The 17,539-nt window shown below is 36.2% G+C and overlaps 1 protein-coding gene across 3 annotated transcripts in view; it reads right to left on the bottom strand.

The window, feature by feature from the left end:
* DMD (dystrophin) overlaps positions 1-17,539 on the bottom strand; it is a gene marked incomplete at both ends in the record, with an annotated part of 1,177,430 nt that overhangs the window by 205,018 nt on the left and 954,873 nt on the right. For all 3 annotated transcript variants that reach the window (XM_082480534.1, XM_082480533.1, XM_082480531.1), the window contains 2 exons: positions 4,406-4,562; positions 8,159-8,331. In XM_082480534.1, coding sequence (XP_082336660.1) covers positions 4,406-4,562; positions 8,159-8,331 — 330 coding nt within the window. The remainder of the gene's footprint in view (positions 1-4,405; positions 4,563-8,158; positions 8,332-17,539) is intronic.

The raw sequence follows: 17,539 nt of genomic DNA, 5'->3' as shown, positions 1-17,539 counted from the left end.
AGAACCACATTAAAAATAATGAATGCTCATTTTATACTATTCCATTCCAAAAAATATTCTTACTATATGAAGATAAATCCAGCCTTTCTGAGTAAAGTTGTGTTGTGAAATATATACACACTACCAATAAAAATCATAAGTAGCAATAGATGACACTTTCACTTCTTTGGGGAAAAAAAAAAAAGAATTCATCTATCTAGAGCTGTGACAAATACATCTTTATAATATGCAGACCATCATTGAAAGCAGAATTAGCCTAAATGGATGTCTAATTTACAGCTAATGATTTCAGGCTAATTCCATCAAATTCCTTAACTTCTTCCACACTTCGTGGTGACTGTAGAGGAAATCGAATGTGCATAATGTATGACCTGACAAAAAACCAAGTAAACTACTTTATTTAAGCATCTCTATTTGTCATCAACACTACAGCAGTAATGGCATTCTGTCCACCATTTTAATAATGCATATATTGATCAGTTTATCTCAGACCTACACGACCTCCTCATGGGTGTCCTTAAATCTCTTCAGATGGAGAAACATAGATTGTTTAAATTGAAAGATGAAAATATAATGAGAAGAAAGTTCCATTAGTAAAACTAACATTAATCGCTGCTATTGGAAAAGCAGATATTTTCGCTTTTAATGAATTTTAAAAAGAGTGCACTTAAATTAATTCAAGATATTTCCTGACCAGAATGCTTTTTAAAAAATGGGTTTTGACCACAGTTTTGAAAAGTAGGTATCAACTGTGCCACCAGAAAAGGTTAGTGTGTTCAAGCAAAAAAATGTATTCCTTCTTAGGCACTGTTGCAGTAGATGTCATGTGAAAGAGTTTCCAGGGAATTGTTAATAATTAACTTCTATATTCATAAATGCTATTTATGCTGTTAATACAATCACTATGCAGAAGATGTGGCAACTTTTAAAAGAATGAAAGAAAAAGCTGGCTATCTGCATGATGCCTAAGTTACTTAATGGAGATTAACAGTAACATGTACACAGTTAATATGATTTAAATAAAACATTATTACGACAGTAAAGCAAAGAAAACTGCAAGATAATGAAATAATGTTTTGTTGAACAGCAGTATTTTTTATCATTGACTAACCCCCCCCCACATACACACATTCGAAGACTTTGGCATAGACGCAATTTCTTCACATGCCAAAAATTGACAAAATGACCCACTATATATATATATATAAAGTCCAAACAAATAGAGGTTATGTGGGTATATTCGGGATGAATTCCAAATTGCCTTGTCTAAAAAGCACCTCACATTTACAATGCAACAATGATTTTGACTGCATGGATATCTCTTTTGTCAGTTGAGTTCAAGCTCTCCTCTGGCATAGATTCAAGCATTTTAAATTTTCATCTGAACCCTACTCTTAAAATTTTAAAGACAATCTTGGCAACTAGGAGCATTCTAATGATAAGAATAAAATTTTTTTCATCTCTGCTATGAATATCTGAGGCATTCCAGATGGTCTTCTAAAAGATAGAGAGGTTAAATCTGTTTATTTTTCTTTAAATTACATCCTTAAGGGAAAAAAAAATAAAAACAGCCAGTAACACCGCTTTAGAAAAAGGATTCAGGCATAAAATCATGTTTGCATTCATCATGCCATTTCTCAACAGCAATCAGTTAAACTGCTTATAAATAATGTTCCCCTGCTGAGGCCTTTTCTCTTCTCCAATGAAGAACTTACCTGGCTTCATTTCTGGCTTTACCTGGCAAAAAAAATATTCTTCACAGAAGGAAAAACATTGTACTGGTATAGGAAGACCAAAGCTGGAAGTTTGGATCATTTAAAAGATTTGTCAGAACAGGTAGAGACTTAACTTGTTTCCTGAAGACTGATTTCCAGAAATTACATTCAGGAGAACAAAGTGAACAATCAGCAGATTCTTTTTCTCAAGACCAAATTTTAACTACTCTTTACTTTCACATCCAACACACTGCAACTCTTGAAAAAAAGAGTGCTTTCCAGTGCAGTTTTAAGCTAGATACTTCTACATTTGTGGTGCAAGCTTTTTTAAAAGCATTTTTCTTATGTTCAGAAATGAGCCAACCTTTTCATTTGGATACTGCCTTTGTATGTCTGATTCTCTAAAAGGAAATTTTAGAGTAACAGAAAGTCCATAGTGTCTGGGGAAAAAGAATACAGTAGAAAACCCCCAAGCTGCAAACATAGATTTTGTCAAAGACAACTTGAAGTCAACAGAGTTCTGCATTGATTATTTTTCCCGTCTCCTCTGTAAGAGATCTTTGAAGAGCAGACAGGGTAACCTAATTTCAAGGGTTATGTTTTGTTCTTTTTTTCCACAGGGAATCAGAATACCTACAACTAGAAAGGCCTCATATTAAACTACAGAAGTGATACAGAGTGGGAAAAGGAAAGAACCCATCTTTCTAAAAAGAACTTAAATGTTCTAGCTTTGATACTAGATATGACGACCAAAGATTTGTGTCTGTATGCATCTGCATGTGGGAGAGAATATAATCAAAAAGGAGAAATGAGAAGGAGATCTATTTTGTAAAGTCATTTTGCACCTTTTCATGGTACTTTACTTTTATGCAACACTTCTCATCCCTAAAAGTTTTAAACACTTCAGTTGATTGGTGAGTGACAGAGAGATCACATAGTCCACCACTGAAGTCTTGCCACCTTTATGATGAATTCTGGGAAGCTGTTGAATAGCTTACAGAAACATATACTATATATATGTATATATACAACATATATACAATATATACAACATACTGACAATAAGAGGTTTTTTGTTCATCCCTTTCTTTGTCTTTCTCGATCATTAGGTAAAGATAGGCCCTTGAGAAACCATATCACCACTACCTCCCATCAGTCTGGTACTGTAGACAAATGCCTATTGGCTTATGCCAAAAGCCAAGCCTGGTTGTATAGGATATTTCCAGACTTGTCAGAAACTCAGGGTTCCCAATGAGGGACAGATGAGCTAAAATAATACATCCAAATTAATTCCAAGAAATGGAATACTGTATAGTGGAGAAATGTCATAGTATAAATATTTCTATGGTTCATTCCAATCACTACATACATTTACCTCTTAAACACGAGAGGAAAATTTCTTTATATCAGTAAGTTTCCTTGCCCTTGACCTTATATTGTTCTTTGTAAAAAAATAACCTGGCACTGTATTACCAACTTCTTATTGAATGAGGATCATCCTAGTGGGTTGAGGTCTGGTTTTTATTATGAACAGCTATTATTAACTGGTGCTTCCCTGATTAAAGTTTTCATCAGAAATTAACACAAAAGAAACAGAAGAAATCTTATCATAAAGGCTAGACAAGATCTAATGGAGCTCATAAGTGATAGAATAGGAGTTGCTGAAGTTGGGTGTGCTATCCCAGTTACCTTTCACATGGTTCCCTATTCCCTTTCTTCAGAACAACAGTTTCTCCCCATTTACTGTTTCATTCAGCAATTCTTCAGCTTTATTTTAGCAGGACACTAGTTTCCTAAAGGGTTTCCTTATGGTACTGCTAAAAAAGCACCACTGAGGTACTAGAACTGTGATTTCACATTCTGACCTGGATAGACTGTAATGGTATAGCAAATTAAAAGTCATTTACTCGAACGCAAACATTAGGTCATAATCAGACAGGTGTGAACTTGAGTCAATACAGGAAACACACTTAAAGCACACCTTTATGACAAAAAAAAATGCGTGACTCTTTATATGAAGAGTTATTCAGCAGTACCATGTTATTTTGGGTTTTTTTCATTTGGTGGGTTTAAAAAAAAAATCCTATACAAGTATTGGATTTAGGTTCTTTTTTACTACAAAGCTTAGTCTAGAACAGTCCCCATATGATGCTCAGCTATTGCCTTTCCATAAAGATTTCCTTATGAAACTAGTATGAGCTACAGACAGTTACAGTCAGTTGTCACAGCAGTTTCATGATTCACACAATTGTGCATTAGGGCTGATATTACTTGCTTTTTTCACACACATTCCCCAAAATCAATAGCAAAATGGGCTTTCAAAAAGTACACGTGATGTTTAAATCCCTGATCTAGAAAAACGTACAGAACTACTTCTTTATTCTTCAAATATTAAGTTAGTATTTGTTCTAGCCTTGAAAACTAGCTGTCTATGATAGGTCTATGAAAATGTTGTGTCGCTTTCCAAAAAAGCCAAGCAGCTGCTAGTAAATACTCCCTTCCCCAAAGGCTGATTTTCAAAGCTGTGTTTGAAAATTGTAGCTAGTACTCTCATGTAAGAAGTTCAGTTTTCATTGTCTCTAAAATTTATTTTAAAGGGTATCTTACTTTTTCCAACAAGGACCGTTTCATGCAGCACTAACCTGCAAAACAAAAAGCAATGACCAAAAGATAATTTAAAAAAATCATACCCTATGAATATCATTCTGTTTCTGCACAGAGGGAAGATCTCCACCAATGGGTGCTTGCTGCTTTAATTCATCCTCCTTCAATTGCAGCCATGCCAAAAGTTCCTGAAGAGAGAGATGTAGGCGCTTCCACTGGTCTGTACTGGCCTCCAAATGGGATCTGAAAGCACGTGTTAAATATCAGATATATTCAGGCACAGTAAAAATAAACCCAAATTGTACAAACTTATTTACTGAGAAAGATCCTAGTGTTTCATTAACTTAATGATTTTTAAATAGCTTCAGTAGCTTTGAATTAGATTCTGACAAAACTGATTTAGATTTGGTTTCACAGACCTGGCCTGAAACATCCATTCTTTTTACATATCCCCCCACCCCCCTCATCCCCGATTACTAGACTAATTAACTAAAAAGTAGAGAGAAGTTTTCAACTCAGAGAAGAGCAAGCATTTCTCTAAACCACTACACGAACCATTCAGAGTCCCACAAGGCTCATGTGGTCGCTCAGCTTTAAGATAAGAGAACCAATGCCATCCTTTCCCCAAAAAAGTGAGAAAGAAATTGTTAAAGCCAATAGAATCCCCTTACAGTACCTGAATGTCTGTGCCATTTAAACAGAGGTGTGAATGAAACTAATCAAATCACTAGAAAAAGCAAAAGACAGACTACTACTTTGTGCAAACAAGGTCTCCACCATAAGGATATCTTCTAAATATTTCCTCTGCGTGTCTGTGTGTGTAAATGTGTTTTTCAATACTGGGATCAAGCGTTGAACTACTAATTTTCAGCAACTGTTTTCTGTGGAGAGAAAATATGTGACTGAAACATCACTGGACAGATCAAATCTTCAATTTTGTTTATACCACAGACAAAGCACACTAAAATTTTGTCTTTGTAGACTTACGAATATGCTATTTTTTAATTGCTTGTGGGGAAAAGATTCCTAATTCACTTACAGGTAACTCTTAGTAATTCAAATCAAAAGCAATATGATATAACAGTAATGTGATAAAATGCACTGGAAAATCAAGACAGATTTTCTTTTATTTTATATATTTTCTGCTAAACTTCCAGCTTCATGTAACATTTCTCTTATTTTTCAGTGATTGCACATAAAATCACATATTTTCTGACAGTAAAAATACTACTCCTATACCTCATATAGAATGGTCTATAAAGAAATGTGATAAATATGGACTCAGTGTTTTGTAGACCTTATTACTTAGTTTGGATATGGAAATGAGGAATTGCTGAAGGTAAGGACAGTTGTATTTCTTTGAAATGTTCTATGGATCCTGTCTTCTTTCCAATCTCTTACACCAGGTAATTGGAGTGCCGAGGAAAGAGAAAAGAAAGGGACAGATTAGCCATAGGATGACAGAAAGCTCAGCTGCTCTGCTATGTGAGCTGATGGAAAAATTTCTCCGTTTTCAAACTTAAAGGCTATGTGGGAGGGACAGACATGCTGTCTTCTGATCTCCGCTCTCACAGGGAAGCTGTGGGCTGGGGCAAAACTGGCTCACAGCGGGTGCTGCTGGGGGAGGCCAGTCCTGCAGGCAGCAAGGGCTGGGGAGACCCCAGGATGCGTTTGAAAGCAGTGAGGGGGGAGAGGAGCAGGGATGTTGTATGGGGAGTTGCAGGAGGCAACAGCCAGAGCAAGGATGACAGTGCTTTTGGAGGGGACACGGTCAAGGAGCCAAATTTCTGAGTCAGGTTATCTGCTGTCTCCCATGTTTATCTCAGCAAGCTTCCACCATCTCCAGACAAGGCAGCGAAGCGACTAGAGGCAAACGCTAGTGTCTTCACTTCTTCCCTGCTTCCCCAGGTCTGGCTTTATAGAGAAAAAGTGCAAAAGAGCGACCCAAAGTGGTTTTGTTACTGCTGCTGGGCTCTGACCTTCCCCCGTGTGGGGAATGGTTTCCCTGAACCCAGCCTGCTCTGTCCTTCTTCCAGCTTCAGGAATATGTGTTTATGCATTTACATTACGTGCACACACTCATATATTTATACCCGTGTTCAAGCACATGCAGACAAAATAGATAATAGGAAAAAAGTTTTAAAAGACGAGTTCTTTATAAGAAAGAAAGTGTTTATTAGGCTGAACTGTACTGACTTATCAGAATAAAAGAAAAGTAATAATGGAAATGAACTTGGCTTCTCTTCATATCTACCGTATGTATAGTGGATTTAGAAAAGAATGCCTACCTAAGCCAAACAACAGCATGGGTCTTGTGTTTCAGCAGTCTCAAACTTATGCTCAGTATGGGGACTTGTGGGACTGCTGCCTGGGGAACATTTCATATTTCTTCTCTTATCCCTCTTTTGTGTAAGCATTGCTACTTATGATGAAATCCATTCCATAGTGTATGATGGAAAGAAATAGGTCCAAGCAGAGAGACTGAGAATAGCCTGTTCATTCAGTTAGTGGCCAGCAACATTTAAATTGAATGTCTTTGAAGTTAAGAATTTTTTCTTATCCTAATCAATAAGTTATTGAACACCTTGAGCCTTTTACTGAATGCAAATATTTTAGAGAGGAGGTCTGTTGCTTTGAACGTTTAATGCAAGAAGTCACTGTGTTATAAGTAGGGTTACTATTTCTGACTTGATTAATGGCAGCAATACATTGAACTGTAAAAACTCAAAGACAGAAAGTCCCATATATTTAATTACTGATATTTGGCCAACTGACTGTTTTTTTATCTCAAACATTGCTGCATTTAGACTAGTTCATGGGTAAAAGAAGAAAAAAAAAATCTCAGAGAGACCTTGAAGGGTTACATCCCTCTTCTTTTGCTCCTCAGAAAAAAAAAAAAAAAAAAAAAAAAGAGGAATTTGTTTCTCTTGTTCTTTAGCTGCTAATATCTTTTCAACCTCACATCCTTCATTTATTTTTAACGATTGATGTTATGAAGATGGCTTTTGTCATTACACACACTGACCTCCCTTAGGGCCTGAGCTGAAAAAAACTAATATTTCATACATTAATTTGAAAAATACTTCTGCCTTTTGCTGCCCTCTGAACTACCACCAACACACAGCAAGCAAGCAAATGAAAAAATGCCCAAGACCAAATGCAACAGAGCTGTGTTGCCTATTGTAAAAGTTGTATTTCTGAAGAGAAGTTTCCTGGACAATTTTTTTTGAAAAGCAATCTTCAGCCCATGGAACCATGTACCTCCACTTTATCATTTGTAACATTACCATTTATTGCAGTTTTCTTTGCAAGGAAATTCTTTTCCTCTTGTGACAGTACCTATGGATTTCCTTTTACCCCTTGATTTTATTTGGTAATTCTGTCTATTCCCCAGACAACAGCTCTGATCTCAAATAACGTGTCTTCTCATTTGCAAGGATATTCTTAGTTTTGCACTGGAAATAGCAGCCTTAGAAATAAAACTTATCATAAGTACAGGTTGCTTAATCACTTTCTTTCGTGACTCATTGATAAGTCATACCCAGGTCTAGAAAAAGCTTACATTCAGAGGGGGTAGTTACTGTTTAAACATGCTAATCTCTCCTGTAATTACAAAACCTCATCATGTGCCTCATATCCTAATCCCCTACTATCATTTTCACACCAAAAAAACCTAATAATTCTCACAAATTTAAGCCAACATTCAAAATAACAGAAATAATTAAAAAAATGGACAGAAATAGTGCTATCAGAAAAAAAAAATAAATGCTTTTACTGTCAAAACACAGCAGTCCACCTTATACACCAACTGTAGGCTTTTGCTTACGTTCACATCCTACCTAATGTTGAGAGATTTTCTCCTAAGCTCACTCCATCTGAAGTTCATGTTGTCCAGACGTCTTTGCAATAGGGCTGCATCCTCAGAGCCTTCCAGGGATCTCAGGATTTTCTGCCCGTTTTCATCCAGGTTGTGGAAGATGTCAGTATGAGCATCAATTTCTGCCTGTAGTTCCTACGGAAGCAATAGAAAACAATACGTGTGGTTTCTTACAAAACCATAGAAACTATCACTTCTCAAAAGAGTAGAAATATCCTCAGTGTAACACAGTTAGCACAGATATTGATTACTCCTTTTATGGTAATATCATGTACTGTACACACGGCCGTATTTCCCTCTCATGTGAAGGCCATTTGCATGGAATAGTGACTTTTTTTTCCATATAGAGCATACTGAAAAAAATTTAGACAGTTAAAAGTCTAGCCTTTGACAGGACACAAAGCAAAGACAAGATACATTTTCTATGCTGACAAAGAAGAAAAAACCCCGCAAAACCCTCAGGATCTCAGGTAAATCTGACCTTCACGTGATACGTCTTCCTGTGCAACATTTTCAGTTTGAGCTGGGGACTGCAACACCGGTCCTTCTGCATGGCAATTCCACGAAATCTACGCGTCTGCAGCAGCCAAACTTTAAAATGCCAAGTTCACTTACATTCTGTTGACAGAACGCATTTTGGAGCACAGGCCTCAGCAGTCAATAGCAATAAACAGCCACTTTGTGCTATATCAAAACACTGGTCAGGGCCATGGCCGTAGGAGGGCCTGAGAATAGCAAGGACTTAGAATATGCAACTAGAAGCTCATGTTGAACAGCCAACTTTTCTCATCACTTCGTAACTGCAGGCCAGCTCTACATTTTGAATTCACTTTTCCCCCTCATTTTTAGCATGGGTGTCTCTGCCAAAAGAACATTCTTTAGAGAGCTGCCTGGTACCAGCATTCCTGCCTGCCCACACACTCAATGCAGCCTTTGTACGTTGGCTGCCCTTCTCCAAGGCGTTTGCATGCTGCAGCTCCACAAGGTCACAGATTCGTTTGCAGTGAACAGTGGTGGAATCAAGCTCTTTCAACAGAATAAAAATAAAAATAATAACAATAATAATTTCAACACGTACATACATGAGCGCACACGTACCCTATATGTAGCCATATAAGTACAAAAGTACTTTTACTTTCAGACAAAGCAGCACAGAAAGAAACAAAGAAAATGACCTAGTGAATAAAGCTCTACATTTTCTCCTGGCACACTTGGGCACTAAGATTTCTGGTGGTGGTTTCTTGCTGCCTGAAATGGGAGCACTGGGGATAAAGTGTGAAAGGGGAAATGATTTATGGCATTTGAGAGCAAGACCCAGTGCTAACTGAGCATCACAGATAGCCCCCAATGGAAATTTGTTGTAATTTTCTTTAGAAGAATGACTTTGAAGGAGAGGAGCACACAACTTGCCTACTTGGTGTGTTCCTAATTGAATTGGTTTGATTTGATATTTTAAGTGCAATGTTAGGTGCACGGAATCATGAGTAGCTTGTCCTTGTTCACCTACTGCTGTTCCAAATGTCATTTACCGTCCTTTGCTGGATACCTATTTCTTGCACAGTAACGACTAGCACTGTATTTGGAGCGATTTCAAGGAGGGCTAGGAATATCTTTGGTACAGCATAGGAAATCTTACCCAACTATTTTATTTTATTTATGGTCATCCTAGCAGTAAAGTAGTTAGGAATGAGTTTGGAATACATCAGAGGTAATTCTGCAGAATGCAACTGTATTATAAACATTGTATTTATTTATTGATGTTAAACAGACAATTTAGATTTTAAAAAGTGCCATTATTAAGGTAAATAACCACGTATAATACTCCAGGTACGAATGCCCTTACTTGAAAATTTGTACTTTATTTCAAGTCTGAATGCTGCTAGCTTCAGCTTCCAGCTGTGATATTTTATTCTTGTTTGCTTGACTGAAGAACACTCTATTACTCTCTTCATGTATGCATTTGGAGGTTTTATTTAGGCTAGGTTAAGTATCACAAACCTGATGTGAACAGCCAAAAAAATATGTAAGAAAGGATAAAGTTCACTGTAAAAAAGTTCACTTTTAATGTCTGTAGTCTTTAAAACCTGATAAATCTATTGCTGAATGAAAGAATTATCATATGGACTAGTTGTTGCACAAAATGCTTAGTTTTTAGGGTGGTGATGGAAACAGCTGCCTTTTCCTCAGCCATAACACGTGTCATGAAACATGTACATTGAATAACTATTCACAGTAGGAAGCTGTCAAATCTGTGCCCTCTTGGTGTTTTACCACATATACTCTCATAGCATTTTATAAAACAAAATAAAAACCCCATGCATTTCTACATTTTCTTGTTTTTAGAAAAAGTCTCTCATAGTCTACACATTCCATGCTTTTCTCTTGATGCATTTGTATTTCTGAAAATAAAATCAAGCCATATCCTTTTTATTTCAGAATACTATATAGTATCACAATAAATCTGGACAGTTAGTTAAACGGGCAACAAACATGAAAAGTGAGGTACTCTTAAAAGCTTAGTATTCAAGACATGGTTTTCCTTATTCCAAATTACCTGTGTAAACTGCACATCTGTTAATACTCCTAAAAGTAGTTTATTCCAGCTATGCAGGAAACCTATACTGACAAAGAAGCAATGGTTCATGCATTTCAGATCCTTCCCTTGTGACTCCTTCACATCCCAAGAGAAGCAGAATACATATAAGAAAAAGATCTATACACCTTTTATTTGTTTTCTGAAATAAGTAATTTCCGTGTTTCAAAAATACAAGTGAAAGATCAATAGGAACTAGATTCTTTTTCTTGACAAGAATAAAGCAGGAAGATCTATTTCATCTCATAAACTGATAAGATATTCGCAAAAGTATGCTGTCGTTACACATCATACCAAGAAGCATAGAATATAGATTAAATATAAACCATTTACTACATTTTCATTTTTTCCAATGTATTCAAACACATGGAGGAACTGCAGAGGAGGAAAAAATCAATCCCAGTATAATTCTACTGAGTTACAGTTGGACTTAAGCTGACTCTATATGCTGCATTTTTGCTGTAGTTGTTATTACTGAGGCTGCGTGGAAATAGATTCCCTTAAAAGGAGCAGGCAGCAAATAATGAAAGAATATATTGGCTATAGTAACTCGTTAATGCATATTGGTTACTAGCCTAAATTAATTTTCAAACCCACATCTTTTTTATCACAAGTTACTGCTTAGAATGAACTGAACTGCTCAGAAAGAACTGCAACCCCATCAAGGGCAGATTCGCCTAAGACTTTGAAATCCTTTATTAAGATCAACTATATACTTAGATGTAAAAGGTATTGTGATATTTATTCGTAGAAACCTTGCTGAATAGGTATTATAGGTTTCTACACATTTAAAAATGTGTATTTACATTATTATACTGTATAGAATAAGTCCAGAACTAAGTCACAGAACTAAGACTGATAAAGAGACTGATAAACTTGTCTTGAGAGGAACCATCTTCTTCGGCAAAACAGGGTGAGGAAATTTGCTCTGGCTGTTTTGCTTTTGTCCTGAGCCGTTGAAACCTCTGTGCATGATTTCAGGGGAGAAGTACACTAAGGCTGCAAGACAGCATACCCAATACGGCCATAAAGCTAGGACATGGATATATTTCTCACTTGCCCAACTAAGTTTTTGCCCTTGGAACTACTGCTAGCATTCTCCATAGGAGCACACATCATCACCGCACTTATGCTCTTGGTAGGTAAGAGAAGTTCAGCTGCGGCTCCACATGTTTGGAGCTGGATGATCTTTAAGGTCCCTTCCAACCGAAACCATTCTGATTCTATGAAAATTCAGCAGAGCCATCGCTGTGCAACCTGGTGTATTGAAATTCCTGTCAGCCTCCACAGAGCAGACACAGTCCTATAAGAATTCAATACGCTTTGAGACGATACCTTATCAGAAATAATTAATCAGTGTCATTTCCCACATTTAATATGTAGGCATGACATATAAACGACATGACACATGGCAAAATCTGCCATTATTTTGGCAATATAACAGAGAGGGATTGGTAGGCTGGAAGTAAAATGAAGTCCTAGAAAGAAAGAATTAGTGACACTACTTAGACTATACATGAATCAGAATAGGAGATGGAAATTAATGCAGCACAACTGACACAACATTTATCTTTTATACAAGGTAGAAACAAAATTATTATGTAATAATTTAAAGAAATTAAAGCACTTAAATCCTCCGCTATAAACTCAGTTCTGTCCTTGGAATTGTGCTTATAATTTCCAATGAAGCATTTTATGTTCTCTAGGTACTGTACAAAGTTACTAATGAAATAAATGGCATTAATTGATGTATGAGGGCTCACAAAATTAAAGACAGCACCGTCTGACTGAAGGAAATCAACACAGAGAAAAAAATGATCTTTACTAAGAGCAATTTAAAAATAAGGTCAGTCTGAATAATTACATACATATACTCAGATCATCAGCAAGTAATACCTGTGTAGCTATACATAGCTCAGAGGTACTATACTTTACACTACTGTTTCTGTAATACTAATACTAAAATAGCTTGAAAAGCTATCCTAAAATTACTCAAAACCAAGATACTAGAGCTTTATAATTTCTCTCTTGTAATTATCTGAAATAATTGTCCCCTGACTATTTATATTAACAGTTAATATTATATTTCCCCTAATAAGTTTCTGTAAAAAGCCCAGCTAAACATTTTAAGTAGCTTAAATTAGTAGCATATTTACTTAAAACTCTTACACTGTACCGAAAGTATGACTAATAAATCCTCCTTTTTTCCATTTTCTTTTTTCCTACCTTCCTTTTTTCTTCCTTTCCCTTTAGCTTTTCTGTTCCTTTCTTACTTTCCTTCATGCTTCCTTTCTTTTCCTCCTCCTTCTCTTTTATTTTCTTTCCCTTTTCCTTTCTCTTTCATTATTTTTCCCTTCCTTCCTTTCTTTTCCCTTTTCCATTCTTCTTTCTTCCCTTCCTTTCCCTTCCTGTCCTTCCTCTTTCTTTGATTTTCTTTCTCTTTATCTTTTTCATTTCCTTCTTTCCTCTTTTTTCTTTTTCTTCTCATTTCTTCCTTTTCCTTTTCTGCCTCTTTCTTCTTATTTTTTTCACTTCCTTTCCTCTCTTTTCACTCCACTTTCTTTCCTTCCTTCCTCTCTTAAAATACAACCTTCTGTAAGTGCAAACCTTATTTTTTAGTTCTTTTGTGGTGATTTCAAAACCCTTCAATAATGTGGATTTCTTTCTGCTTTTATTTTGCATTCTCATTGATTAAACATCATTTCAGGTGCCTGAAGAAGGCAGAACTTACAAATTTGTTTCATACCAGTACTTTTCTGTTCTAACAATGCTACTGCGCAAAGCACATCTATAAAGAATAGGCCTCTGCTCTATGGACTTGAAGGGGATAGAGCAGCTCTTAGGGCTTGGCATAGTATGTTTATTTTTGCCAACAAGGGAGTTCAGCTGTTGTAACCAAAAAAGGTTCCTCTTCCAAAGTTTTTTTTGTAACCCCTTATGGGTTCTACAGATACAGGAACTGAAGTCACTGTTCCTATTTTGCAATTCTGTCCTGCACAGCTAAGGGACTGGATTTCAAATTAAACATCCTAATTACATCTAAACTCCTGCAAATCTCTGATTCTGCCTAAAGCATAAGCTCTGTGTGAGAGTTCATGAGGGTTCCGAGAGTTTGAGACTTTTTTTTTTTTTTTTCTTTTTTTATGCCCCTGCAGATTCTAGCAGCCTTTGGAGGCCCAAGGACCCATGCACATGGCACCTCTTTCATGATCATGGTTTATTCTTCTGTCTCCTAGACAGAGAAATGGTTTTGTGGGTGACAGAGTTCTGGAGATGTTGAATTGATGGCTACAGCACAGCAAGTGGAATGCATTTTACGCACATGAGTGGTAGACTCAGTGCAAGACGCTTTTGATCTATTTCTTTTGTTTCTGGCAAAAGAAGGCCAGTTTGCACTACTCTTTATGACAGTCTGTCCTTGTGAGCTAGTCATTATCTTCAAAGTATTTGAACATAAAGAAATGTATTTTTAAAAAAAGAAATCATTTGTTCTAGATTGAAAATATTGTGTTTTAGATTAATGATGGAACAAAACAGTGAAGTGTGTTTTCTGCTTTGCAAGACACTGCTGGTCCAACTGAAGTTCCCTCTTGTAAATGTCGTAGCTCTTCTCAGAACAGGTCGTTTGGTTTTGCATTTTTTTTTTCCTCTTTTTTTTTTTTTTTCTTTTTATGATCAACTCTGATCTGAAAAATCTGAGTTTTTGTGTTTTAAAACAATTTAACAGTGAGAATCTCACAGTGATGAGTATAATGTTTTGTTATCATATAGACCACCCTAGCTAACACAACCAAGCTGTGTGATAATAACGAAGTGGGAAAGAAGCTCTCTGTCCCTCCATCTAGTTTTTAAATGATTTGTTCTTTCAGTTCATAAGCAGAACTTTTATTGGGACTAAGAATAAGAACATTTACTGCGCAATTTACATAATGATAAAAACTTCTTAAATGAGATTTAAAATGTAATTAAAGGGCAAACTTATTGAGTTAAAAGCATTGTTGTGAAATGGCTATACATCATCATGCCATGAAGCCTCCTATTCAGCTAGCCTATGGCATGACCCCAATTCCAGTCTGGTATGATTACATCTCTGAGTTTCATGCTAATGACTTGATTAAAAAGAAAGATAAAAAGGTCTTTTCTATTGGGAAGATAAGCTTATGAATATCATTAAGGCATTTCTAGGTTCCCAACACATTTTTCAAGATAACAAAGGATAAGAGTTAGTCCTCTAAGACAGGATCAAATGTTGATGAGTGGAAGCTAGAAGTATAACATTGCTCTGTAGCAAACAATCTGTGTAAAATGCACTGTTACGGTTTTAAATTCTACAAGTCCCAGAATTAAGAAGGGACCAAAATTCACATTTGAAAGCTTCTTTCATCTAAAAGAAGACACAAAAGCATTATTTAGTAAATTAGGCCCTGTCTTCGGAAGAGATTATAAACAGACTAACCAACATTCACTTTAGTTTCTTTTCAGATTGCAAGAGATTACGTGCTGCATCTAAGGATGTAGCCATCTCTTGCTGACAAACAGCAACTGTGAAAACATGGTGTAGGCTTCTTCATTTGACTAACAGTGACCTCCCTCAGCTATGGAGTAGTAACTCTTAAAAGCACCAACCCAATCATTTGAACATATGCTCAAGTCTTTATTGTGCAGATCCTCACTCACAGGACTGGCTTTTCAGACATAGCACGTGGCCTTATATTTCTCCCTTGTTCACAGGGAAATAAACAAATTTTTATTAGACCTCTAGCATTTAATTTGTATTCAATTATATTTAAGTATAAATTATTACGTAATTCCGTGTGTTTTGGAGGAGTTCATGGATTTCTTGGTGTGTTTCTTGAAGACAGAAAAAACCCTGAATGACTACTTTCATTTACATGTAATGAAAATACAAATAAATAGATGAAATAAACCCCCCAATCTTTAAACATACAAAGCTTTCTACATTTATAGAGATAGATTCACCTAGAATTTGATCCAGTCAAATCCTTGCCATTAGATTACAAAAGTATAAACTATTCTGGTAATAGTAACTTTAATGGAAACTGTTATTTTACTCTTTGTTTATTTGTCTTGTCATTATATCTAGGGTGGAAACCCTAATTACAAACGTCATGTTAGTTTGAGGTTATGCTCAGGCAGAAAAACTCCTAGTATCCACAGCAATGAAGAACTTTTACTGTATGGTGATATTTATTTTACTACCATAGACGGTACTAGCTTTCAGGTAAGCAAATACAACAAAGCAAACAAGGCATAGGTTTTAACGTGGGAGTTGTGAGAGTTGTGTATGTCAGAAAATCAGCCACCTCTACTGACATGTCTGAGAATGGGCTTATATATCTGCATTTGAAAACTCTGCATTTGAGGGTTGGGTGAGTAGGAGGAAAATAGCATAAATGCGCATGTAGTCATACACACAATTTTCTGAAAGTAAAACCATTAGGCCCATTACAAACTAGCATAGTTTTCTAGATTTTAGAAGGTGCTTTGCTCCCAACAAATATGCAGGTCCTGACCCCTGCAATTCAGTGGATGTCTAATCCCATTACACCTGCGTGTTCTGTCAGCACGTTTACCCTGTCAATCTTATGGCAATCTTTGTGCAGCAAAATAATTACATTGCTACTTTCAGCATGTGTAATTTTGCCCTCTCCCCATTTGCCAAACAGCAGCAGCACAAGGCCAGCACCACCCTCTGCAGGAACATTTACTTCCACTCAGTTACTCAGGCAAGGTTTGAAAGTCCTGCTGGATAATTCCACTATTAATTCCACTGACATCCCAGTACTTCAAATTAATACTGATTTTCTTTTACAACAAGCAGCCAGAAAGGCTGAACTGCACAACTGTCTCAAACTCCGGAGAAAGAATCTTATGACAGAAGAAAAGACAAAGTTTTTTCTCTGTCACCAACCCATAGTGAAATATATCTGCGATCTGTTAATTATTAATGACCATTCCTCGAAGAAAAGTTATTTGTACATACAAGACTGTATATTTGTTTCACAGAGAATGATCTAAGGTTTCAATGCGCCAACATGTAACAATAAGATACCTCAGATTTTACCACATATGGAATTCATATACACTTTCACCCTTCCTCAAATACAATCCTCTTTCAAACTCTTTTAAAATAAAAATTAAGAGCATTTTATAATTAGAAGAAACTATTTTGGTTCTATACATTATTCTGAATCCTTCTGTCATTAATAATTTTTGGAATTTTTTTTTTTCTTTTTAAAATAAATTCTGATATTTCACATTTTTGTTGGTAACATCTTTGATGCCTGGGGAAAAATAATTGGTACATCAGTTTCATAACATGATGTTCAATTAATAAAAACAACACAAAATCTTATTAAAACTCTTAAGAGAACAATGCAGAACACAAAGTAGGAACTAGAGGTCTCATACATTACACATTATTAAAACTGGTTCAAGCAGAACAATAACTGTAATGGTTTTAGGTCTCCTTTTAGAAGTTAGCATTGTTCCAAAGATGATAAAGTTTCAAGTAGGAATTTATACTACTTCAGGTGTCACTCCCTACTAAAGTGCCAGAACCCCTGCAGTTAACTGTTCTTAATCAAGGGCAGGTTAAGTGGGACCCAGTGGAGTCCATGCAAGAGGGAATGCTGAAAAAGCTCCAGTGCTTCTGCACATGCTTGTGTCAAGTCCTCCCTACCTGAGGTGTCCTGAGGCACGGCCACGGAACACAGAAACTGGGGCAGT

Source organism: Vanellus vanellus, assembly GCF_965231255.1.
Source record: "Vanellus vanellus genome assembly, chromosome: 1".
Taxonomy (NCBI): Eukaryota; Metazoa; Chordata; class Aves; order Charadriiformes; family Charadriidae; genus Vanellus; species Vanellus vanellus.
This window is presented reverse-complemented; position numbering and strand designations above follow the sequence as displayed.